The sequence below is a fragment of the Mustela nigripes genome, chromosome 7, assembly GCF_022355385.1.
Source record: "Mustela nigripes isolate SB6536 chromosome 7, MUSNIG.SB6536, whole genome shotgun sequence".
NCBI lineage: Eukaryota > Metazoa > Chordata > Mammalia > Carnivora > Mustelidae > Mustela > Mustela nigripes.
The window spans coordinates 40,284,763-40,309,031 of record NC_081563.1 but is presented as its reverse complement, the minus strand read 5'-3'; the positions used below and the strand labels follow the sequence as shown (position 1 = coordinate 40,309,031).

The following is a 24,269-nucleotide window of genomic DNA, read 5'->3' as shown; positions in this document are numbered from 1 at the left end:
TGGAGCTTTACCTCTCACAGAGCTTGTTACTTCCAGTGGGCTTATGACCATCTTCATTTTGGAAAGATGGAGAAAAACACTTGGCGCCCTACTTGGTCAGCAACATCATTTAGAGACCATGCGAATTTGGGCAGGCCACTTCTGAGGCTTGGGTTTCACATATGTAAAAAGGGACATACTTAACTCCCAGAACAATTGTGAGAATTATTTATATTGTGTGTAAAACATCCATGGATGTAAGGTTCTAGATGCCAAATAAATGGTAGCTATCACCCAAATCATTTACTGCAGTAGTACTCAACCCTGCCTTACATTAGAATTACCAGTAGAACTTCTAAAAATACCAGCCACAGGCCTAGATCAGTGAGTACCAAAGCTAAGATTTAAATCCAATTCTGCAGAATGCCTGGGCACCACACATTAACCTACATAAGCCTACACAACTGCCTTATGAGGCCTAGATCAGTTAAATCAGACTCTCTGAGGGTACGTATCTGATGCAGGGTTATTTCCCCCTGCTGCAACCTCTCGTTCTCTCTCCAGGATAGTCATGGGTGGTCAGGAATGCAAACTTTTTTAATTCAAGCCACTAATTTCACAGAAGTTAGAGGAAGAGGCCGTGCAAGGGGCTGAAGGTCACACAGAGTTCCCTGTGCGGGTAAGGCCCCAGATTCCCCAGCAGGGATCTTCCCTCTCTCGGTGGGAGGGTTTTGCCCCACTCTATTGTTCCTAACACAGAAGAGATAAGGACATTTTTGTTTTGTGGGTCAGAGGGTAATTAAGAGCGGACTCCTGAACCACCCAGAATGCAGCAGGTGCAGAAGTACTCGGCGGGCATCAGGCAGAGCAGCGAGAACGGCTGTGATCCGGGTTCTTAGTACCCTGAGCCCCTGAGCCAGCGCCTTGCTCTCTGGAGGGCCTCTAGCACCTGCACGTCCTAGGCCCTCTGAGCCGCAGAACGGACTGACGACTCCTAAAGCCTCCAGGACACTGTGGACAAGAACCGCACGTCACTCCTACCTCACTTATCCTAGGTTCGGCGACCAAAACTGCTGTTTTCTGACTAGCCATTGGCTTTAGCGTTTGGTCACCTGATTCATTTGAGCCAACGAGAGGCAGCAAAAATAATACTTCCGCTTTCGGCCCCTATCGAGTCTCTGTGCCCGCCTTTCGGGTGTTCTGATTGGCATTCCTCTCTCAAGCCTGCAGCTTATTGGCCAGCGCCCCGGGGCCGCAGTCCATCAGGGTGCGAGGGCTGTGTCAGACACCCAGGCTGCCATGGCGTCCTATTTTGATGAACACGACTGCGAGCCGTTGGATTCCGAGCAGGAGGCCCGAACCAATATGCTGCTGGAGCTCGCAAGGTGGGCGCGCGGTGCTAGGAGTGGGGGCCCAGGTGGCAGGTTTCTGGGCTGGGGCTGGCTGGAGAATATGGATTACATGGGGCAGAGTGTCTGGGGAGGACGGATGAATAATCTGGAGAGTTAATCCGGGGATGAGATTCGACGAAGGTCGATCATTTGGGTCATCCGTGGTTGGGCCGGGCAAGGGACTGTAGGAAAGATTGGAGCTGGTGAACAGGGGCGAGTCGGGAGCGGGAGGGCAGCCGGTTCTAGTAGGTACTGAAGAAGACGGGTCATGAGGCCAGGGGAGGGACCTTGTGGGTGTGAGTAGGTGCGTTCGTTAGGAGCAGGCAGGGAAGTCAACACTGCCACTTGGCATCTGGCTTTACCAGGTGATTTCTGCATGGCCCGAGTAACTTCTCTGAGCCTGTTGCCTCATGTGTAAAAATGGGACTAAACAGCTTTCATGCTTGCGGTTGTATTATAGAAACTGGAAGCCATTTCTCACTGTGCTTTTTATCTACCGAGCAATTTGCGGGGTAGCTGTTATTAGTAGCTGTTCAAGGTATATTTATCTGTTAATGCTTAGTGGATTGTGGGGGCACAGAGAAAGTATGGTTTTCTTTGGTTCTGAACATGCATTGTTCTTCCCAGGTCACTTTTCAATAGGATGGACTTTGAAGACTTGGGGTTGGTAGTAGATTGGGATCACCACCTGCCTCCACCTGCTGCCAAGACTGTGGTTGAGAACCTTCCCAGGACAGTCATCAGGGGCTCTCAGGCTGGTAAGAACATTAATTTTTGCTGGTGTTTGGGGCAGGCTTTCCAGACCCACCCTCTCCCAAGCTAGACTGGTCTAGCCCTTCAGTTTTCCAGGTCAGGTTGGGGCAAGAGTGTCCTTCAGGAGTGGGAGCCGGGAGGTAAGGCCTGTAGCAGCTCTCCTGATCAGCACTCCCTCCTAAAGAGGTCAAGTGCCCCGTGTGTCTTTTGGAATTTGAGGAGGAGGAGACTGCCATTGAGATGCCTTGCCATCACATCTTCCATTCCAACTGCATTCTACCATGGCTAAGCAAGGTACTGCTTCCTTTCTCTCACCCCTCACCCTGCCCTGAGCCCAGTTCTCAAGCCTCTTCCTGTTTATGGACTTTTAGGGGATCAGGGAAGGGACAGGGGTAGGGATGGGAACTGGGAGCGGGGGACAGGTGTTAGCTTATGAAGACCATACTTGGGCTGAAACACTGCCCTCCTTTTCTCAGACAAATTCCTGCCCCCTGTGCCGCCATGAGCTGCCCACTGATGATGACACTTATGAGGAGCACAGACGAGATAAGGTAGGGGTTGGTGGTAAGTGGAGATATTGGGTGGTAATGGGAACCCCTCAGGCCCTGTCCTTAATGTTTTCATTCCCTACCTTAGCAGGCCTGGGTAAGCCTCAGGGCCGCTGGCTCTGGTCGCTTTCCTGGTGACTTTGGCAAGGGACAAGAGCCTTGGCAATGTACCTGCTAGGGGCCTGAAAACAGTGATAGGCAGCCCCATGATAGTTGTCCCATTGTGCCGCCCACAGGCCTTCAGGTATGGCCCATGCCCAGTGTGCCCTCTTTCCTTCAGGCTCGCAAGCAGCAGCAAAAGCACCGACTTGAGAACCTTCACGGAGCCATGTACACATGAGCTGCCTGGGACTGACCACCCATCCTTCACATCTTCCTCTTGTACCTTGAATCCTCATTAAAGATTTCTTTACCCACCCTGCACTGCATTGCTCAGAGGCCTGGGTAGGGGCTCTGTACCCCTAAATGCTGTTGGAGAAGATGGGCCTGAACCACAGAAAGCACTAGGCTATGTGTCCCTTCCTGCCAGCCCACTGGCCTGAGAGCAGTGGAGCCTGGATTAAGAACCTGGTCACTGGACCAGCCAGTGCTTGGGCCTATGAGCTCATTGTTGGAAAGAAATCATGTCAGGGTCTGGCATCCACTGGCTACTTACAGATGGTAAAGAAAAATTAGCCTACCTCTCTCTTCCCTGCAATTTTTAGTCAACCTTGGAATCCCACAGGCTTTCTTTAGCTTCATTGTGAAAATTGCTCCTACCATTTTAAAGTTGCTCTATGGGTGACCCACACCCTCCCCTACCCCCCATATCCCTTACTAAGGAAGCAAACTTCAAACCACACTTTGAGTGGGGGAAGGATCACGTCAGTTCTTCACTGTTTAAAGGTCTGGAAAGGGTTTCAAGCCCTTTAGGGGTATTTGGATGGCACCAGGCATCCTTTGTTCTTGGCAGCCCAGCTCTCAAAAGAACAGTGGGCACCCAGGACTCTCCCTGAGGACAGGGGTTTCCTCCTATCCTTTGCCTAGGGAAAGCTGTCCTGGCTTGGGCCCTTGCTTGATTCTATTGAACAGACTACAAACGTGCAAATTAGAATTCTTTTAATAGATTAAAAAAAAAGTACTAAAATACCCATGTGGTTCTGCTGTATTATTTGCCCAAAAGAAAGTAAAGGGCAGAGTGAAGAATCCCAGTGCAGCTCAGTGGGCTCAAAAGAGGGCCTTCCCACAGACTAAGTAGTACTCCCCCCCTCCACTCCCTGACTTCTATCCCTCTTGCTGTTACCAGCCCCCAATTCCTGCAGCAGGAAATCCCAGTGGTGTGGCCTCAGCACTGGGGAGTAGAAGGCACCTGAAGGGCTGGCTGGGTGAGTGAGGATATGTGACCTTTCATAAAAACAACACTGCAGAGTCAGGGAGTAGCTTGTGTGCAGCCCACGCAGCTGCCTGGCCCGCTCCGCTGTGGCACAGGTGGGTGTGGGATGGTGGTTCCTTCAGCAGCAAGGAACCCTATCCCAGCAGAATACTTTTTCAACATCGTTTTTGGTACAAAATAAATGCAAAGTTAATGAGGTGGGGAGCTGCTGAGGCTGGGCCAGCCACCCTCCCCAGACCTCAGATCATGGCGATGCTTTCAGGAGCACAGTTGAGGCGAGTGGAGGTGCTGCTGCTCCCAGAGGACTTGCAGGCCCGGCCAGGGGCAGGCTGCAGGGCTGCCACCAGCGTCTCTGAGGACACTGCCCCGAACTCATAGCTGAAGGTGCCGTAGAAAATCAGGATGTCAATCACAAATACCCACTCGCACAGGGCTGCCCCATGTTGCAGCTGAGAGCTCTCATGCATAAAGAAGACACCGCCTGAAATGGGGCTAAGGAAGTGTGCAGTAGGACACGTGGGAGCTGGTGACATTCCTATCTTCCCAGCGAGCTAAGCTGGGGCAAAAAGCCATCTCTCACGACCTGGGAGGGGAAGAAAGAAACCGCACTGGGCAGTATTTTCTGGCTATATGTATGCCAACCTCTTCCCCCACCCCTCACCCCTCCCTCCACCCCCACCACCTGGGGCTCGTGTGTGTGTGTGTGTGTGTGTGTGTGTGTGTGTGTGTGTGAAGGCTGGGTTAGAGGAGGAGTACCCGGCTGTCCTGGAAGGATACTGAGGATTAGGGTGACAAAGGCGATGGCTGCCAGCACAATCCGCAGGTAGGCCATAGCCAGGTCCTGGGGGGCAGTGGCCCCATGGTAAGAGAGGGCACAGTGCAGGCAGACGAAGAGCAGCCCGGCGGGGAAGGCCACACCAGTTCCGATGTAGTGCAGAGACTTCGCATGATCCACCTGGGCCCAGAAAGAGGGGCTGGTCTGTGAAGCAGCCCCACCTCCAGCACCCCTCTTACCCCCCTTCCGCCCTCCAGCCCCTCTCTCCCCACCCTCAGCTTCGAGGGGCTAGCTCTGCCACTGGTGTCAGTCTTCAGGGGACTGAGGGCAGCTGCAGACAGCCAGGCCCCGCTAGTGAAAGTTCAAGAGGCAGGTAGGTGGGCACACCTGGAAGTTGCCAACCACCACGAGGCCCGCAGCATTGGTGCAGCCAGTGATGAGTGTCGTGGTGTTGACCCAGGAATGACGACTCTGCTCCAGGAGCTGCCCATACAGCAGCAGACAGATCAGGACCACTGGGGGAAGAGAGCACAGGTGGGGCCAGCACTGGTGCCCTCCTCCCACCAACTACCCCCCCACCCCCCAGACACTCTTGAGGGCTGAAAGGGAATAAAGGGCAGGTAGTGAACTGGGTTTCCTCAGGCTTTGGCCAGCAGGGTGGCTGTGTGGGAGCCTTTGGCCCTTGTTAAAGGAAAGGGAGACAAATAGTCTCTCTTGCTTTAGCCCTTGGTGGGGTGGGCTACACTGAACAAGAGTTTCATGGGCCTTTCTGGGGTGGGGGTGGGGAAGTGGGTTGGACTGGGCTGGCTTGGGGGCTGAGGGCACAACTCACCCATGAAAGCACCCATGTTGCCAATGAGGCTGAAGAGGCAGCTCTCGGGGGGATATGTGCCACACTTGCTGGGGGTGGGGGGCAAGGACAGAGTGAGAGAGGGGCAGGAGCACTAGCACCCCTATTCTGGCCCATCTGTCTCTTGCTTTATCTGTGCCTATTCCTTAGCAGGCAAGCCACTGATTTATGAGATGGGCCGGTTGTGTATCACGCACAGCTGCCCCCAGGCTAGGCCCTCCCCCAAAGCAGAACTCATTTGAGCAATGGGTGAGAGAATGCCTGAGACTCCTTGGACTCCCTGAGATTGTCAAGGCCTGCAGCCAGTCTGGCTTCCCTTGAGCCAGAACTGCGACTGCGTATTTGGAGGGCTTGAGCTTCAGTCCAGGTGCCTCCACTTCCCAGCTGTGTGACCGGGACGGGGACATGCCTCAGTCTGTTCTCTTGCCTACAAGACGGAGGAATGGCAGCTGCCCCGATGCGGGCAGGACTGAATGGCACTGTGCACGAAGTGCATTCCGCACCACGGCACACAGTGACCGCACAGAGGGCTGTTACAAGTAATCTCAATCCTCTCATTGCTGAGACTGCAGTACAGGTCTTGCCCGAGGGCCTGGGTCCCCCTGACCTGCCGGTTTCTGGCTCTACCTGATGAGCGGGATGTCATCCAAGGTGCAGCAGGTCTTGGGGCCCCCGTGTTCGGCGGGGTCAGGAGAGCAGGATTCGTTGTAGGACCTAGCAGGCAGGACAGAGAGTAGCCTGGGGAAAAGGGGCTCTTCCAGGTTCTTGGCCCGCAGCCTCTGGCCCTCTTGGGAACCGCCCTCCCAGACTTCTGCTGGCAGGGACAGAAGAGCCCACCCCCCAGAGCCGGCCTGAGGCAGAAGCCAAAGGGGTGAAGGGACAGTGGGAAACAGGGAGACAAGCGTGGAGCCATGCCTGGGGAGCGGCAGGCGTTGCCAGTGTCAGTTAAGAGCAGTGAGGCCCAGGGTCTCCGTCTGACTTGTAGCTGCCCTGACCCGAGAGGGAACAGAGATGAAGGGAGCTTTAGAGGGAGGCTGTCTGCAGAGTGCGCCATACCAGTTCTCCACAGGGCACGCGTGGCGGTTCATCACGGCCATGGCATACCTGCAGGAGCAGAGCTGTCACCTCACACCCATGGCCCTCCCAGCCCAGCTTTCTGCCACAGGCTTTCTTCTCCCCATTCTGGCCCCATTCAGCCTTTGTCCTGGCTGGGGACTCAAGTTGAGGCGGCCCTGAAGCTTGATACCACGCGAGAACCCACGGCATGGCCCAAACTCAAGGACCTCGAAGTGGCCCTGGCTAGAAGGTCTGTCAGGGTCACACTACTGGACAGCAGTGGTGCCAGCTTGTCTAGAGGGGCTGTGTGCCCAGGACCAGGCCAGGCTCTGGAGACAGCTAGAGTGATCCTGGAGACCACCCTGGAGCCCACAGCAGGACAGGGTACTCTGTGTGTGCCGCTGAGCTCTTGTGGGTCCTGGCTGGACCCCAGCCCCCCTCAGCCTCGGCCCATTTTGTCCCTTAGTTGTTCTCTCCCTTCCCCTCCCCCTCTTTACTCACACAGTCCATAGGCCCGTGATGGAGAATGCTGACAAGCTGACAGGAAGGAGGATCCAGGCGGTCATGAGGGAGGGGAGCCAGGGTGGTGGTGGTGTGGGGGGAAGGACAAGAGGTAGGTGGGAAAGAGGGGGCCGGCCCAGCTGCCTTAAGATACTTCACCAAAACCATCAGCGGCCCAGGCCTGGTGGAGAGAGATAGGTCAAAGTCCAGGGTCCAGTGTCTGGCTGCGGCCAGTGTGGGGAGAAGGTGGCCAGCACCGGATTCACAGCGCCCACATTTGGGTCTGAGCCCGCGCCAGAACGTGGACACCTTGTGGCCTCCGCCGTGGGTGTCCACGTTCCACCCGCATGCCATCGGTGCGCCCAGACTCTCAGGCCGGGCCGTAACGTCTGGGGAGGGTGTCCCGTTTCCAAGCCGGAGGGACCGGGCCGGGGGAGGGGCTGCAGTCAGGGCAGTCACGGCGGGCCGCGCCAGGGAGAGCCTGCGGGCGGGTGCGGGCCCCGGCGGAGCGGCGACCGCGCGCAGGCAACCACCTGACTGCCGGCGGCCGGGGGGAGAGGCGGGTTAGCGCAGGAACCCCAGCCCGGCGGGGCGCGCGGGGCGCGCGGGGCCCCCCGAGAGCTGGGGACGGGAGCCTCCCCAGCGGACCCCCAAGGGCCGGGTACACGAAGGGGCCCAGTACGCACCTCCCCGGAGCGCCCCGCAGTTGCCGTCGCCGCCGCCGCGCCCCGCTCGGCCCCTCGTGGCGCGGTCTCTGCCTGCGGCCCTCGGAGCGGCCCTGGAAGGTTTAAAGGGCCGAGCGGCCCCGCCCCTAGCGCCCCAGCAGCGCCGCGCCGCCCGCCGGGACGTGGAGTCCGTGCTGCCCCGGCCCCCGCGCCCGCGCTCGGCAGGAGACTACAACTCCCGAGCCCCCGCGCCCGAGGGCGGTGGGAACGTGGGCGGCGCCTGGACCTCGGGGGTCCTGGGCGCTGTGGGGTGGGACTCGGGCGGTGGCTCCGACTCCGAGGTGCCCAGAGTACCCCTACCTTGTTTCTGAGGTGGGAGCTTCGGGGGAGCGGGAAGCTCTGGGACTGCGCCGCTGTGATTGGCATCGCGCATAAGCCTGGAGGAATCCTCCCTTCGCCGCTGGGCACATTTTTGCAGCCCGGACTGGCCGGTAGTGAGACTTGGGGGAACCTCGCTCAATGCGGCTCCTCGTGTCTTCCTGTTCTAGGCGAGGCGGGTCCGCGGAAAAAAAGGGAGGACAAAGCCTTGGCTGTTGAATTCAAGTGCCCTGGATTTGGCTTATGTTTCCCTAGGCTCGGCAATTCATCAGATACTTGTTTTCAAGTGTCCAGGGACACAGAATACTGTCCAGAAGTCAGTGTCCAAAACATGTTTCCTGGCTGATGAACACTTACTTCAAAGCCACAGAGACCAATGGATACCCATGGTCACACATGGCCAGGTATTGGTAAGCAAGAGAGGAGAGGCAGATTGGAGACCCTAAGCAATTTGAGAAGAGGAAACAGAATAGTGTGGGAATAAATTACCACCGACTTTACCAAAATGTACAGGCCACGGGTACCTACTTGGGCATTGGTGAAAAGGGTGGGAATAGTTTTCACATACTAAAAGTGTGTCTGGCACTATAAGAAGCCCAGCAGGTGCTGGCACCCCTGTCAGACAACACCTGGGCTGACAGATGGTTATCTGAAGGGAACATGGACCCAGACAGCTAGGAGCAGGGGAAGCTTAGGTCTGGCAGCATTGGAGAATCAGAGGTAATGTGCAGAAACAGGGGGCCATGTATTGTGAAGAAAAAATGGAGCAGATAAACTGCACAAGGGCTTGAAGGTGCAACCTTTTTTGGACCCAATGGAAAGTAAAAATGGAAACCAAAAATCTGTTGGAGAGCACTTTCCTCAGTCACTTCAGGACAAATAGATAAAGCAGGGCCAAGAAATATGGTTGAGCAGGGGCTGCTGGGGGCCTCAGTTGGTTAAATAAGCGTCTGCCTTCAGCCCAGGTCATGATCCCAGGGTCCTGGGACTGAGCCCTGTGTAGGGCTCCTTGTTCAGTGGGGCGCCTGCTTCTCTCTCTCCTTGACCACCCTCCCCAACTTGTGCCCTCAATTTCTGTCAAATAAAATCTTAAAAAAAAAAAAAACAAAAAAAACTGATGGTTGTGCAGAGTGATCACTGTACAATACCTGGCTGAAGCATCAGTGGGGTATAAAATCCAGTCCACTTTTTGCCAGCCATGCTCTGTGTCCCAGGACACAGAGGGGTTGATTTCCAATTCACAGAGAAGCACCATCTTTCTGCCCAGGTGTTCTCATTTGGAGCAGGCACCTTTTCCTCACCTGCCCAATGGTGCTGTGAACCCTTAGCATTTCCTCTCTCATTGGAAGCTTTTTAAGTCTTAGTCAGCATTTAGTATATCTTGCTGAACTAGGTTTGGGTTCCTGTTCCAGTGTTACCATGAAGAAGACCTGAGAAGCTACTTAGGTCTGAAACCAGCTATTCTAACATAAAGTGAGGGTAAGATGGGCACTCTAGAGTCAATAGGCAAATTTGGCTTAGTAGAATAATCTCAGCAGTCCCTAAAGTAGAATTACCCCAGGATAAAACTCCCTAATAGGGAAGGACTCTTCATGGTACTTGGTAGGGTGGAGTCACTTATCAGATGAGTGGGAGCAGACATCTTTAATAGTCCCTTCCAGCTCTAATGCTATGTGGGTCTAGTTGTTATGCTCCAACCAGGAGGTTCTTAAAATAGTCAAGGCAAAGCAAGAGATGAGATTTCAAGGGCTGATTTTGTGGTGCTGAATGACTTTAGGGCAGGCATTTAATCTTCACTTTTCTTATGTACACAAGTGATTTCAAAACCCTTGGCAAAAACAGTGCTGTAAAAATAGTTTATTGCTTAAAAAGAATACTGTTTTCGAAAAGTACCCCCTTCCAATATTTTCAAATAATTTGCACAGTTCATTCATTCACACAGCAGAAACATTGGAAATGAAAAAACAGTAAGAATATATGGCTTGTTATACATTTAACACAACTTAACCAGTGCAACCAACCTCTCATCCTGGAGGCTCTGGGAAGGCAAAGGAGCCATATACTCAAGGTTGTAACTACTGGAGATATCTGAGGTGGGTGCCTACAGCTTCTTGACCATCTGAGTCCTCAGGGATAGAATAGGAAATTCAATGAGGGAGCTGAAAATTTTCCAAATAATTGTTAACATTCCATGCTGATACTCCCCAAAGGCTTGAAGGTAGGAAAAAAATCTGTCCTCATCCCTCTTTCTATATGCAAAGGTCTCATTTACTCTTGTGAACCAGCTGGGGATCCACTATCCTACTATCCAAGCATCCTGGCAAATGCACAGCAGGCTGGAGACTCACCACCACAGAGGGTTTTCTTCCAGCCCCATGGGCTAATCTCTAGTTGGCAGCACCCCTCATAGTGGATGGTGGAGGTGAAGTGCCCCTTTCAGAGCCTCATCCACAGGGCGAAGCATTTGTTACTGCCCACATTGGCCCTATTGGCTGGCCATGCACCACAGACTCCTACCCTCAGTAGAAAAAGCTTTACATTCTTCCTTCTCCTTGAATTACATTCTTCAAAGATTTCTAGGCTTGTGAACTGCTAGAGTTCAAGCTTCAGTGTTTACATAGCCCAAAGCCACTAAAACCCCCAGATTCCTTCTATTTATAGTATCACCCATGGAGGACCAGGCAACTGAAAGTCTAAAAATCCAAGGCCTTCTCTCAGTAAGTGAAGAACATTCATGGGCATGAGATAGGTCTACGAGACTATGAGAATTTTTTTTCTTTTTTTTTTGACCACCAAGAATAGATGTAGTCAAATGAGTGTTGGTTCTGAAGGTTCCACGGTTTCCAACAGCATGGGGCAGTCCTCTGTGACATGTCCAGAGCCTGTGGGTAATGCTCTGTAACATGCTCCTTGATGGCAAAGCATGGAGTTTTGAAAACAGCTGGAAGAGGTCTAGAGGCAAGTCTGGTGAATAAACTGGACAGTAGCAGTACCATCATGGACCCCAGAGGAGGGGTGGCCATGAGCAGTGAGCCTGAGCTCTAAGGCTGTCAGTTGGCCAAGGGCCACCACCAGAGAAGCATTTCAGGCACATCCGGAGTAGTGGCGGCAAAACCACCAACAGGCCTCCCCAGAAGGACAACCTCTAATTTAAGTACGAGGCCTAGTGCTTTCTATAGTCCTACTGCTTAAATGAGCTAAGAATGAGGATGCTTTCCTGGGTGGAAAATATTTTATATGCGCTTGGTAAGCAAAATGCCTCAAGAAAAAAAGTTCACCAATAAGTTTCTATCAGTCTCTTACCTGAGAGTGTGAGGGTTACGACAGACAGAAAAGGCTGTATTAGGTACACATTTTCCTTCTCACAAAAAGGAATGGAGGCTAAGATTTCAGGTGCCATGCCCCAACCTCCTCTTCTGGTCTTGTTTCTAATCCTGTAGTAAGTCCACGAAACAGGCCATCCAGTTGTGAGAAGACAGACCCAAAAAAGTATTTCCAGACTAGGAAGCCTAAGAGTTCCAGTGAGATCCTATGTCCAAGTCAGAAGAGCGGTTGAAGAGCTGGAAAACTAAAATCCCCAGTCCTCTGAGCTGCTGGAAGATTGGGGAGAGAGTATGGCACAGCCTCCTTGACCTGGAGACTCTCGAGGGTAGTTAACATTGTAAGTCAAAAGGCACTTCTAGCCTGGCTGAGTAAGTGGAGGGCAGACTTTCTCTTCTGAAAGTAGAAATGAGCCCAGGACTGGCAAATTTAAGGCATTTAACCTTGGGCCAACTCTGTGGGTCAGGAACACTCTGGTCCCTGGCTCCCTTCACCATCAGGCCCATCTCAGTTATCTACCTCACTCACTTTCCCAGAATTCCTCTGGCACTGCAAGCTGTGGCTTAATGGATTCTAATGATGTAGTTGAAGTAGCTGCCTTGCCCCATTTCTGAGGTGGTAGATTTTCAGGGGTGTAGGCACAAACCAACAGTGCCCTCAGGTGTCCTTTAAGAGAAAAGTCGCTGAGATGGAACAGTCAGACTGATCTTGAGACCCTGATGTAGAAAAACTCCTGGGGTAGAGGGACTTTGGTTTCAAGAAGTCTTAGTGTTCATGGGCTCATTTAAACCCCACACTTCAAGTCACTGAGGTTAGGTCAATTGTTGGAAATCTGCAGGAGGCTGGAACTGCGGTGCATAGGATGTCTTAGACCTTAGCTGGCCCTGCATTAGGGAAACAGGTCACTGAGTTGAAGACAGTGATATTCCTAGGATCTATATACTCTTGGGAGATGGGAAAGGAGAAAGAATGGGGCAGGGGCAGGGCAGATGAGAGAGGCTCATTTCGCAGCCCATTATATGGGCCTTTTTCTTTCTTTTTTTTCCCCAACTAGGGCTCCAAATAGGCAATTATTGCTCATGTTGAATTTCCCTTTGTATGTACATTTGAGACTGTTAAATCACATTTGGAGAGTCAGTTTCAAGCTTGTTTTGATAATTCCCCTTTAACCTGAGCAAAGGATGGTCTGTTCAGAGCTAGGAATGAGGTTGGAAACTGGAATCCTGTAGCCCTAACCAAGGGAGGTTTTGCTGCAAGAGATCCTTGCAATTGAGTTCTGGTATCATCTTCCTAGGTCTCTTCATCTAGACAGTGCAAAGCAGAGCAATGTGAGAGAAACTTGCAAAAGCCATGGAAGGATAGGGAGACATGCTTGCAAGACAGTCTCAAAAATGAACATCTCCCATGTTACTGGTATCAGAATTACTGGGAGAGCTTGTCAGAAAGGTAAACCCCCCAGAACTCCCCACCTCCAAAGTCCTGAGCAGTTGGGAGGTCCACAGTCACCTTGGGAGGTGGGGTGGAACTGACGGGTTCTGAGACAAAGATGAAGGAATGGAAAGAACAAAGAAACAGCTGAAAAAAAGGTCTAGGAAAACATGGATGGAAGTGAGCAGAAGCAAGGAAAAAAGGAACTGTAAAACTACAAACATGGTTCATTAAGTTGGGTGAAACAGCAGCAGGTAGGTGTCCCACAGCATATGACCTCAGTAAGAAAGCAGCATGCTGGCACAAGGTTTCAAAAACCTCAGCTCTCCCTGGAATCTCTGCTTCTAGAACACCAAGTTAGCCAAACAAAATTCTCAAATTCCAGAATACTCAGCTGGTCAAATGGGCCAACATACAAGAAAGAATGGCCTGCAAAGCAGGTTTGTCCCTGTAACACTCAGTTCCTATGGATGTTGAGCTTGGTGTGTAGGTGTGTGTGTGTGTGTGTGTGTGTCTGTGAAGATCAGCTCAGACTGGTCCTGACACCCTCAAACTAGGAGTGAGCTCCCTGGGCAGTGAATCCAGCCTGGTGAGAATGCCTTCAGCCTGGTCAGTGTTGGCTCTGGCGCTTTGTGATCTCCTCCTGGACGCGCAACTTCAGGGCCTCTCGCATTGGTGGATCCAGAGGCGTGTGTGCGGACACCTCCTCAATCACCCTTCCTGGATCATCGTCCTATGTGGAGGAAGAGTCAAGAAGCTCAGGGCTGGGCATCTTCTGGAAAGGGGACCTGCCCTGTCCCTAGACAACACTCTCACAGAACTCCATTTGATTCATGGCTTCTTGCCAGTGCCTGCCATTTCCCAGGTGTCCCCTGTGATAATGATTTTCAGCTGGGGGCCACATGCCCTCCCAGGGGCCTGCTGAGGATCACTGTGTGACAGGGGTGAGTTGTGCTCAAAACCACTGCCCAGCAGTCTACGCTCCTATGTGGAGCCGACCCTTCCCACTGGCCCTGAGGGAAACAGTGGCTCAGGCTCTGGCAGTGATTTCTAGCACGGCCCAGGACCTTCAGGCTGCAGCTATTTCCACGAGGCATACCTGATACACGATAACTGAGGTGACCTCTCCGCTGTCTGCCTCATATTCTAAACAGAAGAGCTGATGGCCAGAAGGTTCTGGCTCGGAGCTGCCACTACTGCTGCTTTCACTGGACTCCCCACAGTCTGGGTTGCTTAGGTGGGTTGAGCCATCTGGAAGGATGAATCACAGTGAGAGGGAAGAGGGGAAGGCTGCTGGAGTCCCTGCCCACACGGAGGACACACGAAAACATACCATAAAGAAAGTCCCGATCTTCTCAGGGGCTCTGTGCGTGTGTGTTATGTGTTAAGTGCACACCCAATCAATAGTTTCATTTACCTTTGTATCCCTGCTCTGGGGCCAGCACAATCCTATCATGTGATAGATACACAATACACCTTCATCTAGTGAATAAGCTTGCAAGGTAGTGGAGAGGTGGCCAGAGTCCTACCTGGGTTCATATCCAGGCTCTGTCATTTATTAGCTATGAGAGACCTTGGGCAAGTTAGCCTCTCTACTCCTGTTTTCTATGAAACAAGTGACAGGAGTTTCCTTCTTATGGGATCCAATGAAAATAAAATGAATTAACATACCCAAGATCTAAAAATACTTTTAAGTAACACCAAACAAGTTTAGTGCCACCCTAGCTATTGTGATCTCTAGGTCCCTGGGAAGCTGGAGAAAAGGCCATTTTAAATACTGAGTTTGAGTTTCATTCTACACCTATGTCCTGGTCAGCTACAGCTGTGCCAAGCTAGCTCTGCGTCAGCTAGTGAGAACCCTAAAGCACAGGATGGTGGGCAAACCAGTAGACAAACCACTACTTGCCGGCTCCCAGGTATTTCCTATTAATAGTGATGCTTAACTGGGGGCTACGAGCCTTCTCTGTTCTCAGAGAGAATCAGTGAGCGAATGAGGAGCGTCGAGGTAGGGGTTCCGGGAAGGAACGATATGAACTGAGCCTTGGGGGTTAATAAGTGGCTTTTTCCACGTAGAGAAAGGAGCGCGTAGAGAGAGCGCTGGGGGCTGAAAGAGCGCGAGGGATGGAGGAGGCAGGCGGGGTGGGCGGCCTCACCTCGGTGTCGCGGCAGGTACACCTGCAGGTCGGGCTTGCGGGGCCGCGTCGGCGCGGGCGTGTGCCGCCTCCTCGCCTTCTCCTTGGCCGCCTGCTTCACCTTCTTGTCATAGTCGTCCCTGCGGGGAGCCGAGCGGGAGTCAGGGACCGCCGGGCCAAGCTAGGCTGGGGGCGGCGGCGGGGAGGGGCGGTACCGGGCGAGCTGGTTCCGTCGGATGTGGTGCACAAAGCCGTGGCTCATGTCCAGCCGCCCGCCAGGCTTGCAGCAGAGCCCGGGCCCGGGATCTGGTGCCGCTTCCATCTGGAGCCTTACGCTGGGAGCCTCCGCCAACTCAGCGGCCCCAACGGCCGCCTTCCCGCCGGGCGAGTACCGCACCGCCCCTCGTCCGACTTCCGGCCCCGCGCCCTGACGTCCCGCCCGGAAAGAGCCTGCCGGGCCGAGCGTCGCGGCGCCCGGAGTTCCCGACGCCGGTGCTGGGACGGGGCATGCGCGGCTTTCACTCCCCGTCGGGGCTTTCCTTTGTCACGTTAGCACTAGGAAACAGGATTTAGGCTTACTGCTGATACATCAGAAAATTCAGAAAAACACAAAGCACCCATTACACCACTCAGTGGTCGGTGTGGAGTCTTCCTTTCCTTTTTGCGGTGAGAAAATGCTGTAGAACTCCCATCCCCGGTTGTGTGACCTCGGCTGACCATTGAAGCCCGCGGAGCCTCAGTGTCCTCATCGGTAAACGAGGCCGAGGCCACTGAGCGCATTTACCTCAAAAGAGGTTGTGAGGAGGCGAGACTAGGGCAGGGCACACAGCGGCACCCTGGCCGCACAGCCCTGCGAAGGCTGCTGGCGACTGGGGCGCCCCTTCTAGCCGGTCCAGAGCCCGAACCCACACGATCCACATCTCAACTGTCCCCTCGGGAGGACCCAGCGCTTTTCAGAATCTGAGTGTTTAGTTTGGGAGTCCTTTTTAAAAAAATGACAAAATTAGAAATTTGTGGTTAGTACAGCGACATACTGGTATATCCACACGATGGAATACCGCTGAGCAATAAAAAAGGAACAAGTTGTTGATAGACGCAAGCACATGGATGAATCTCAAAATAAATTCTCCTAGCCAAAGGCACCAGGCAAAAAAGAGGACACGCCGTGGGCTTCCATTTAAATAAAACGGCTTTCTTTTTTTTAAAGATTTTATTTATTTATTTGATAGAGAGGGAAATCACAAGTAGGCAGAGAGGCAGGCAGAGAGGAGGGAAGCACGCTCCCCGCTGAGAAGAGAGCCCGATGCGGGGCTCGATGCGGGGCTCGATCCCAGGACCTTGGGATCATGACCTGAGCCAAAGGCAGAAGCTTTAACCCACTGAACCACCCAGGCGCCCCATAAAACTGCTTTGTAGTGAGAGAAGGCAGATGTTTGGGGAAGGACAATTTTGAGGCTGATGGGTAGGTTTCTTATCTTGATTGTGGTGATGGCTTCAGAGGGTATACACCCATCCGTCAGTATTTTGCAAATTGCACATTTTATTTTATTTTTTAAAAAGATTTTTATTTATTTATTTGGGGGACAGAGAGCACAAGTAGGCGGGGCGGGGGGGTGAGCAGGCCCTGCTGAGCAGAGCCTGATGCAGGGCTGGATCCAGCTGGATCCAGCACCCTGAGATCATGACCTGAGCCGAAGGCAGAGGCAGCCCATTGAGCCACCCAGGCGTCCCAAATTGTACACTTTAAGCATACATTTGATTGCATGTCAGTTTCATCTAGGTAAAACTATACAAAGAAGCTAGTTCAGGGCCGAGGACAGGGTCGTGAAGGTCACAGGCCCCGAAGTCTGAGCTTTATTAGCGTCAAGATTGTCTCTGGCTGACGTTTGCATTTTCCCGTGATGCCAAGAATAATTGTGTAAATGTGGAATAGAGTAGCCAGGCCGCTCCATGGGGGGATGGTTTGGGGATGTAGCCTAGTTCTTTGGTGCCCAGTGACTGTGGAGACGACCTCCCGATTCTGTTTCCCGGGCACAAAGTATGTCGAAGAAATCCGGGGCCCAAAGACAACTTTCTTTTAATCCAGAAAATTATGGGTAAAGTGGCAGTAGGCCCGCAGTCTTTTCCCAGGTGTGCACGCAGACGCTAAGAGGCCACAGGAGGCGCAGTACTTCCCAGAAGTTTCTCGCGGCATGATATGTCCTCCACGGCGACTCGTAGAGAGCCCAGCTTTCCATAACAGCTTCGCTCCTAATTGGCTATCTGCCGCGCGCTCCTGCGTGCCTGGAGCCTGCGCAGAGCGACTCGGCCGTAGTGGCGATGTCCGGCCGGTCCAAGCGTGAATCTCGTGGTTCTACCCGCGGGAAGCGCGAGTCCGAGTCGCGGGGCAGCTCGGGTCGCGTTAAGCGGGAGCGAGACCGGGAGCGGGAGGCCGAGGCGCCGAGCTCCCGGGGCAGCCCAGTGCGTGTGAAGCGGGAGGTCGAGCCGGTGAGCGCGCGGGAGGCCCCGGCGCCCGTAGTCCCGGCTGTGCGGGTGAAGCGGGAGCGCGAGGCTGACGAGGACTCTGAGCCTGAGCGGGAGGTGCGAGGTGCGCGGGGCTGGCCGGGGCCGGGCCGGGGCCGGGCCGGGGCGGGCTCGAGCTGCACTCTCACGTTCTCCTTTTTCTCTTCTCAACTTTCCCTGGGAGTGGAGGTGGGCGTGGGGTTAGGGGATTCACACTCCTAGTGTCCGCGACCAGACTCGACTGCATGGTAGTGAGGACAGTACTAATTCCCTGAGGCTTTATAATTTTTTTTCTGGTCCTGGTTATCTGTGTATGATTTTACTTTAATATTAGATTTTCTTGCTTAGGGTCCTCTGACATATTTTTGTATTACAGTCCAGGATAGCACTTTGGTCATAGAAAGTGTTTGATAAATATTCTTTGAATAATTGATAATTTCAGGGTATTCTTTGTTTTTCTAAAGTACCTTGTCAGGTTCAGGTTTCCCCTTCTTTGGAAAAGAAGTTGTTTCTTAGATACCTTGTGTAATTGTGATGAGGTTTTTCCTCTGAGACACACTAGGATCACACTTTCTGTTCTGGCTTGTTTTTTGTTTGTTTGTTTTTTCCCTTTCATTTTTATGATGAAATAGATCACAGGAACTAAGATGGACTGAATATAACGCACAAGTATAGTTTAAAGAAGAGTGGAAATACACAACTTGTTAAGAATTGTGAAGGGTTTAAGATTTTATTTGCAAGCTGCCTAGTTAGCCTGCCAGTTTTCTGGATGCTGATGAAGACAGGACAAGTTCCTGTAGCATCATTTTCCACAGTGCAGTTTGAAGAGAACTTATACTCACAGTGGGTGGCCTTCCAGGAGAGGAACTCTGGGCTTAAAGAATGTGGATGTTTTTGTGGTCTGTGAACTTGACTCCCTTTTCCTCTGTAGGGAGACGACCCCCCCCCCCCCACCCGGTTGCTGTTTACTATACAAATATCCTTGTTTTAAGGTAGTCTGGAGGCAGACAGTGCCTCTGGTCACAATATGGGCAGAGACATGAGACACCCACGGAGGATTGTCTCCTAATGCTTCAGCATTAGAAGTGGCACATAACCAGTATCTTAGAAGCTCCCATAGACCCTTTCCCAGTTGTATCTACTTTCCTTTCTTGCTTGAGAATTCACTATTTTGAAATTTTTTCTAACCAGATCTATTTTTATTTTTAGTTTTACCTCATATATGTGTTTCTAAGTAGTACTGTTTTACTTTGTGTTTGATATAAATGGAATCATACTATATATAACCTTCTGATTTGTCTGTTGGGTTTTTTTTTGTTTTGTTGTGTTTTGTTTTTTTGCTAGCCGTATTTTTTTTTAAAGATTTTATTTATTTATTTCACACAGAGAGAGAGATCGATCACATGTAGGCAGAGAGGCAGGCAGAGAGAGAGGGGGAAGCAGGCTCCCTGCTGAGCAGAGAGCCCGATGCGGGACTCGATCCCAGAACCCTGAGATCTTGACCTGAGCTGAAAGCAGAGGCTTAACCCACTGAGCCACCCAGGTGCCCTGCTAGCCGTATTTTTGAGGTTCATCCAAATAGATGTTTATGGCTGTGTAGTGTTGTATTGATAATATACCCGAATGTTGTTTATCCATTTATTTGTGGTGGATATTTGTTTCCATGTTGTTTGTTTCCATGTTGGCCCTTTTAAATATCACTGTTATAAATATCTTTAGTAAAGCACTCCCAGTGTACCTGTGCAGAAGTTTCTCTCTGGTTTATAAGTAGATTGCTGGGTTAGAGGTCTGCATATTTTCAGCTTTGATCTTGCTGTTTTTCAGAAGGTTGTAACAGTTTACACTCTCACCAGCAGTACATGAACATTTCCACTGCTCTCTGTATTTGTCAACACTTGGAATTTTCTGGTTTTATTTTCCCTGTGATAGGTGTGAAGTGGTATATTGAAGTAGTATAAAATCGGCATTTTCTTGAATGTTGATGAGGGTTATAGTCCTCATTTTCTGTTGGGTTGTTTGTCTTTTTCTTATCCCTTCACCATATTTATGTAATCTGCAATTGAATCGTTTGTTGGTTATATGTGTTTCAAATATGTTCTCCCAGTTTGGTGTATTTCTGGCCACCAGTGAAGGGGCCCATTCTATTGGCCTTTTCTCATTTGTTTGTTTGTACTAGTAGTTGACCCTGAGTATGTTTCCCATTTTCACAGCCTATGATGATTTTCCTTTCAGCAAAGAATGGCCGTGTGGATTCCGAGGACCGGAGGAGTCGCCATTGCCCCTACCTTGATACCATTAACAGGTTAGTAGAACAGGGATGCTGAGGGCAGAAAACACAATGGAATCTATGCAGAAAATTCTTTGAACAGTACATTGACAGGTTCACAAACTTTATCCCTTTTAAAGCTTTCTGCAAGAAAATTGTATTTCTTGCCATATTTATTAATCTTGGCTTTTTAATATAAAGTGTTAGAGGGTGTTTTTTTTTAGGGTGGGCCTGTGTATAAAGAGCTTTTAGTTTATCTTGAATTTCCTTGATGGTATAACAGGGTACATGGTGTTCTTAAATGACAGTAGCAAATTTAAGTATCTTTTGAGTATTCTTTATGTGCTAGATACTACTTAATGTGGCCAGAATTCAACAGAGAAAGGAGAAACAGATAAACATATCCTAAAGCAGAGGTAGCTACCTCATCCTTATTTCTTTTCCCTGGTCCCCGTTGGCATGTTTGGATGCTTTTCAACTTACAATCTAAGATAGTACTGTCCAATATATAGATTAGATACAGAACTTCTCTCAGTAGTGGAATTACTTTTTATATAGGCTATCCATTGTGACAGGCTCAAGCCTCTCTATGGCTAGAGAGGACTTGAAACATGGCTTGAGGAACCCAGTTTCAGATTTTAATTAAATTTAAATGTCAGTATCCACTTGTAGCTATTGTGTCCTTTAATGGACAATGCATTTTTATTGGGGCCATTACCAATTAATTATAGTTAATATTTGAGGAGAAATCTCTTTGTCACTTGTGGATTCAGTGGAAGTAAAGTTTTTTGTCCCATAACCTGCCCGCTACTCAAATAACATTACTTTGCAGTGAATAAGTAATCTATTTGTAGGTATTCTCCTAATATTCAGACTTTCTATTTATTTTTATGGACAAAAATAGATTTTTCTCTTATAAGAGGGTTTGTTCACTCTTTTGATTTCCTTCCATTACCTGTCTTGTTTTTCCTGGAGAGGGGGAGAGTCTTGAGCAGGTTCCACACCTAGCACAGAGCCTGACATGGGGTTAGATCTCACAACCCTGAGATCATGACCTGAGCTAAAATCAAGAGTTGGACACTTAACTGACTGAGCCAACCGGTTGCCCTCATCCCCAGTCTTTTAATCTGGAATGCCATTTGGGTCCTGTTACATTAGTCCTGCTTTTAACTTTTCCTCCAGAGAAAGCAACTGCTGTGAGAGGTTTTCTGTTGGTTGTAAATTTTATTTTATTTTATTTTTTTAAAAGATTTTTATTTATTTATTTGACAGAGAGAGATCACAAGTAGGCAGAGAGGCAGGCAGAGAGAGAGGAAGGGAAGCAGGCTCCCTGCTGAGCAGAGAGCCCGATGCGGGGCTTGATCCCAGGACCCTGATATCATGACCTGAGCCAAAGGCAGAGGCTTGACCCACTGAGCCACCCAGGTGCCCCTGGTTGTAAATTTTAAAAAGAGAGGGACATTGCGTTGTGTGTCTCGTAGAGACACTGCTTTAGGGCTTGGTGGGTAGGGGTGCTATATTAAATGTCTAGGGGAGGAATAGTTAATGTCCCGCACAGTTGATATATGTATGGTCGTTGAACTATCTCTGAAGGATGCTGTGTGACGTTGTGGGACGTGGAGCCAGTACTGCTTCACTTGGGCGCTTTCCAAGGCATCTCTCCCTATTAATTGTTTTTTTTGTTTGTTTGTTTGGTTCTTTTAGGAGTGTGCTGGACTTTGACTTTGAGAAACTGTGTTCCATCTCCCTCTCACATATCAATGCATATGCCTGTCTTGTGTGTGGCAAATACTTTCAGGGTAAGTAAATGTTGTGTATTATAAACTTGCTGAGTTTCAGTGCCAGCTATAGGTCTGCTCCAGATGGTTTTTTGTGTGTGTGTGGTTTTTTTTTCTTTTCTTTTCTTTTTTTCTCTTAAAGAAAGTAAGCTGCTGTCAGGAGTCACATCTGAGAATCCCTCTCTCTGTTCCCAGGAAATTGGGATACTCTTAAGAAATCAATAGGCGATTCTCTGGTTAGAGCCTGTATACATATGAAAGGGAGAAAGGACTAGTTGAGGCTATGTAGGAGACCTCAAGTCTGGTTTTTGAATCTCTGATGTTTTCTGTACTCATGACTTTTTTTTTTTTTTTTTTTTAAGATTTTGTTTATTTTTTGACACAGAGAGAGACAGCGAGAGAGGGAACACAAGCAAGGGAGGTGGAAGAGAGAGAAGCAGGCTTTCCACCAAGCAGGGAGCCTGATGTGGGGGTTTGATCCCAGGACCTTGGGATGATAACCTGAGCCAAAGGCAGACACTTAACAATGGAGCCACCCAGGCATCCCTCATGTCTTTTTTTTTCTAAATCCTTTTGCTCTGGGACGCCTGGGTGGCTCAGTTGGTTAAGCAGCTGCCTTTGGCTCAGGTCATGATCCCAGCATCCTGGGATCGAGTCCCGCATCGGGCTCCTTGCTCGGCCGGGAGCCTGCTTCTCCCTCTGCCTCTGCCTGCCATTCTGTCTGCCTGTGCTTGCTCTCTCACCCACTCTCTCTGATAAATAAATAAAATCTTAAAATAAATAAATAAATTAAAAAAAAAATCATTTTGCTCTGAGGGCTTTTTCATTTTGTTCTCCTCTGGAAATTTATTAATTCATTCAGACCAAGCAAATGCTGTGTACACAATGTACTAGAGGATTGAAAAGAAATGTAAACTACATTCATTGCACTTATAAAGAGCTCATAGTCAAGGTTAACACATAAAACAGCAGACTCTAGAAGATTGTAGGGATTACTGCTGGATTATGTGGCACTGAGTATGGATAAAGACTATGGGAATTGAAATATGCAAAGATCAATGTTAGCTGGAGTGTTTGCGTTCCATTCACAGAGGAGGTTAGGTGGGACTTGAACTGGCAGGACATAGAGGGTTTGAACTAGGTAACGGAGAGAGATTCTAGAAAGGAGTGGCAATGTGAACAAAGATGTGTAGGTGCAGGATTGTCTTGAATGTGGGTGTTTGGAAATTCGGGACTGATTGGTGGTGCACTGTCATAAGATATTCATATGTGTATATGTGCATATCTGTGTATGTGTGTGCAGGTGTTACATACGGTGTGTGCATAGATAATTTTAGATAACGTGGAATTAACTCATACACCACATGCACATGCACATTTCATATTTATGTGTATGAGATTTTTTCTGTAACCAATGTTTTATGCCATCCAGTGAATAAAATACTAATGTGCTATTCTTCCTTGCTTATTTTTGTGATAAGAGGAGTCCATGTAAGAGACTCATTGCACAGATGGCATAGCACTTTGTTTTTGCTGGTATTGATATGACCCAGTACAAAATTTTGACAGGAAAATCAAATCTGATTTGTGCCTCTCTGGCATGTACTCTTACAGCCTTTCATCCTTCCCTACAGGCCGGGGTTTGAAGTCTCATGCCTACATTCATAGCGTCCAGTTTAGCCACCATGTCTTCCTCAACCTCCACACCCTCAAGTTCTACTGCCTTCCAGACAACTACGAGATCATCGATTCCTCACTGGAGGATATCACAGTATGTGTCCAGGAGGGCTGGTTTGGAACTAGTTCTTTTGGGAGTCATCCCAGGTCTCCTGGGGACCTGCCTCATATGAGGTTAGGGAAGAATTTCAGTCCTTTAGGGTTGGAGAGGCTGCCTGTCCTTTGGGAGGAACCAGGGAGACATGAGTAAGAAGGTCAGGATTCATAATTGTGGTCTGTCGTCTGCAGCCTACCTGTTATTTTCTGCTTTTAATGTTGATAGTTAGGACTAAAGAAACAGGGGTGAAAGCATTTTTGTGAAATATATTCTCTTGCACACTCTGAAGTAGGGATGTGAATTGGGCCTGGTGTAGGACCGTGGATGCCAGGCTGCATACTAGCTACTGGCTGCATTTGCTGTGATGTGGCCAGAGGGGCCTGTGCATCCCAGCTGCATTCTCTGGTGTATGATCTGTGCCCAGAGTCACGGTACTTCAGTGGAGAGCATGAAAAGTCTTGGGTTTCATTAATGTTGGAACTGTTGATTATTATTTTCCTTCTTAGCAAGTGTTTATATATTCATGCTGAATGCTCTGTTCGTTCTTAAGGAAAATTTGGTGTTCCAAGTGTTTGAAACATTTATGTTGCTTTTTTAAGTTTTATAGATCTATGGATAGTTGAGATTAAAGTAGTTATAGTATTTGGAGAGAGGGAAACTGTAGTAAATGCAAGGTTTCAAAGTGAGTTGTTAGGACCTCTGTTCAACCCTTTATGTGATGACCCTTGCAGGTCTAGGACCGGGGAAAATTCTGTTCCTGCCCCTCCAGCCACGGGGAGTTTGTGAGATCTCAGGTTTGC

At 50.1% G+C, this 24,269-nt stretch overlaps 4 protein-coding genes across 5 annotated transcripts in view; 2 read left to right on the top strand and 2 right to left on the bottom strand.

Annotated features, from left to right (window-relative positions):
* Positions 1–1,232: 1,232 nt before the first annotated feature.
* RNF181 (ring finger protein 181) lies at positions 1,233–3,094 on the top strand. Its single transcript, XM_059405693.1, has 5 exons — positions 1,233–1,364; positions 1,998–2,128; positions 2,308–2,417; positions 2,600–2,674; positions 2,952–3,094. Exons 1-5 carry the CDS (start codon positions 1,279–1,281, stop codon positions 3,009–3,011), a joined length of 462 nt encoding a protein of 153 aa, XP_059261676.1. The 5' UTR covers positions 1,233–1,278; the 3' UTR covers positions 3,012–3,094.
* A 658-nt stretch (positions 3,095–3,752) lies between these two features.
* Positions 3,753–8,044, bottom strand: TMEM150A (transmembrane protein 150A). Its single transcript, XM_059405692.1, has 8 exons — positions 7,912–8,044; positions 7,226–7,406; positions 6,725–6,772; positions 6,296–6,382; positions 5,651–5,718; positions 5,206–5,333; positions 4,821–4,998; positions 3,753–4,524 (listed from the first exon to the last, which is right to left on the bottom strand). Exons 2-8 carry the CDS (start codon positions 7,288–7,290, stop codon positions 4,283–4,285), a joined length of 816 nt encoding a protein of 271 aa, XP_059261675.1. The 5' UTR covers positions 7,291–7,406; positions 7,912–8,044; the 3' UTR covers positions 3,753–4,282.
* A 2,066-nt stretch (positions 8,045–10,110) lies between these two features.
* C7H2orf68 (chromosome 7 C2orf68 homolog) lies at positions 10,111–15,599 on the bottom strand. Its single transcript, XM_059405691.1, has 4 exons — positions 15,365–15,599; positions 15,171–15,289; positions 14,117–14,268; positions 10,111–13,750 (listed from the first exon to the last, which is right to left on the bottom strand). The coding sequence occupies exons 1-4, from the start codon at positions 15,469–15,471 to the stop codon at positions 13,628–13,630; spliced, it is 501 nt and encodes a 166-aa protein (XP_059261674.1). The 5' UTR covers positions 15,472–15,599; the 3' UTR covers positions 10,111–13,627.
* A 1,815-nt stretch (positions 15,600–17,414) lies between these two features.
* USP39 (ubiquitin specific peptidase 39) overlaps positions 17,415–24,269 on the top strand; it is a 37,201-nt gene continuing 30,346 nt past the window's right edge. The window contains exons 1-4 of one of the 2 annotated variants that reach the window (XM_059405685.1): positions 17,415–17,736; positions 19,884–19,953; positions 21,622–21,716; positions 23,330–23,466. In XM_059405685.1, the coding sequence (XP_059261668.1) occupies positions 17,469–17,736; positions 19,884–19,953; positions 21,622–21,716; positions 23,330–23,466 (570 nt within the window). In that variant the 5' untranslated portion in view covers positions 17,415–17,468. The remainder of the gene's footprint in view (positions 17,737–19,883; positions 19,954–21,621; positions 21,717–23,329; positions 23,467–24,269) is intronic. The other variant, XM_059405686.1, reaches the window with a different exon arrangement.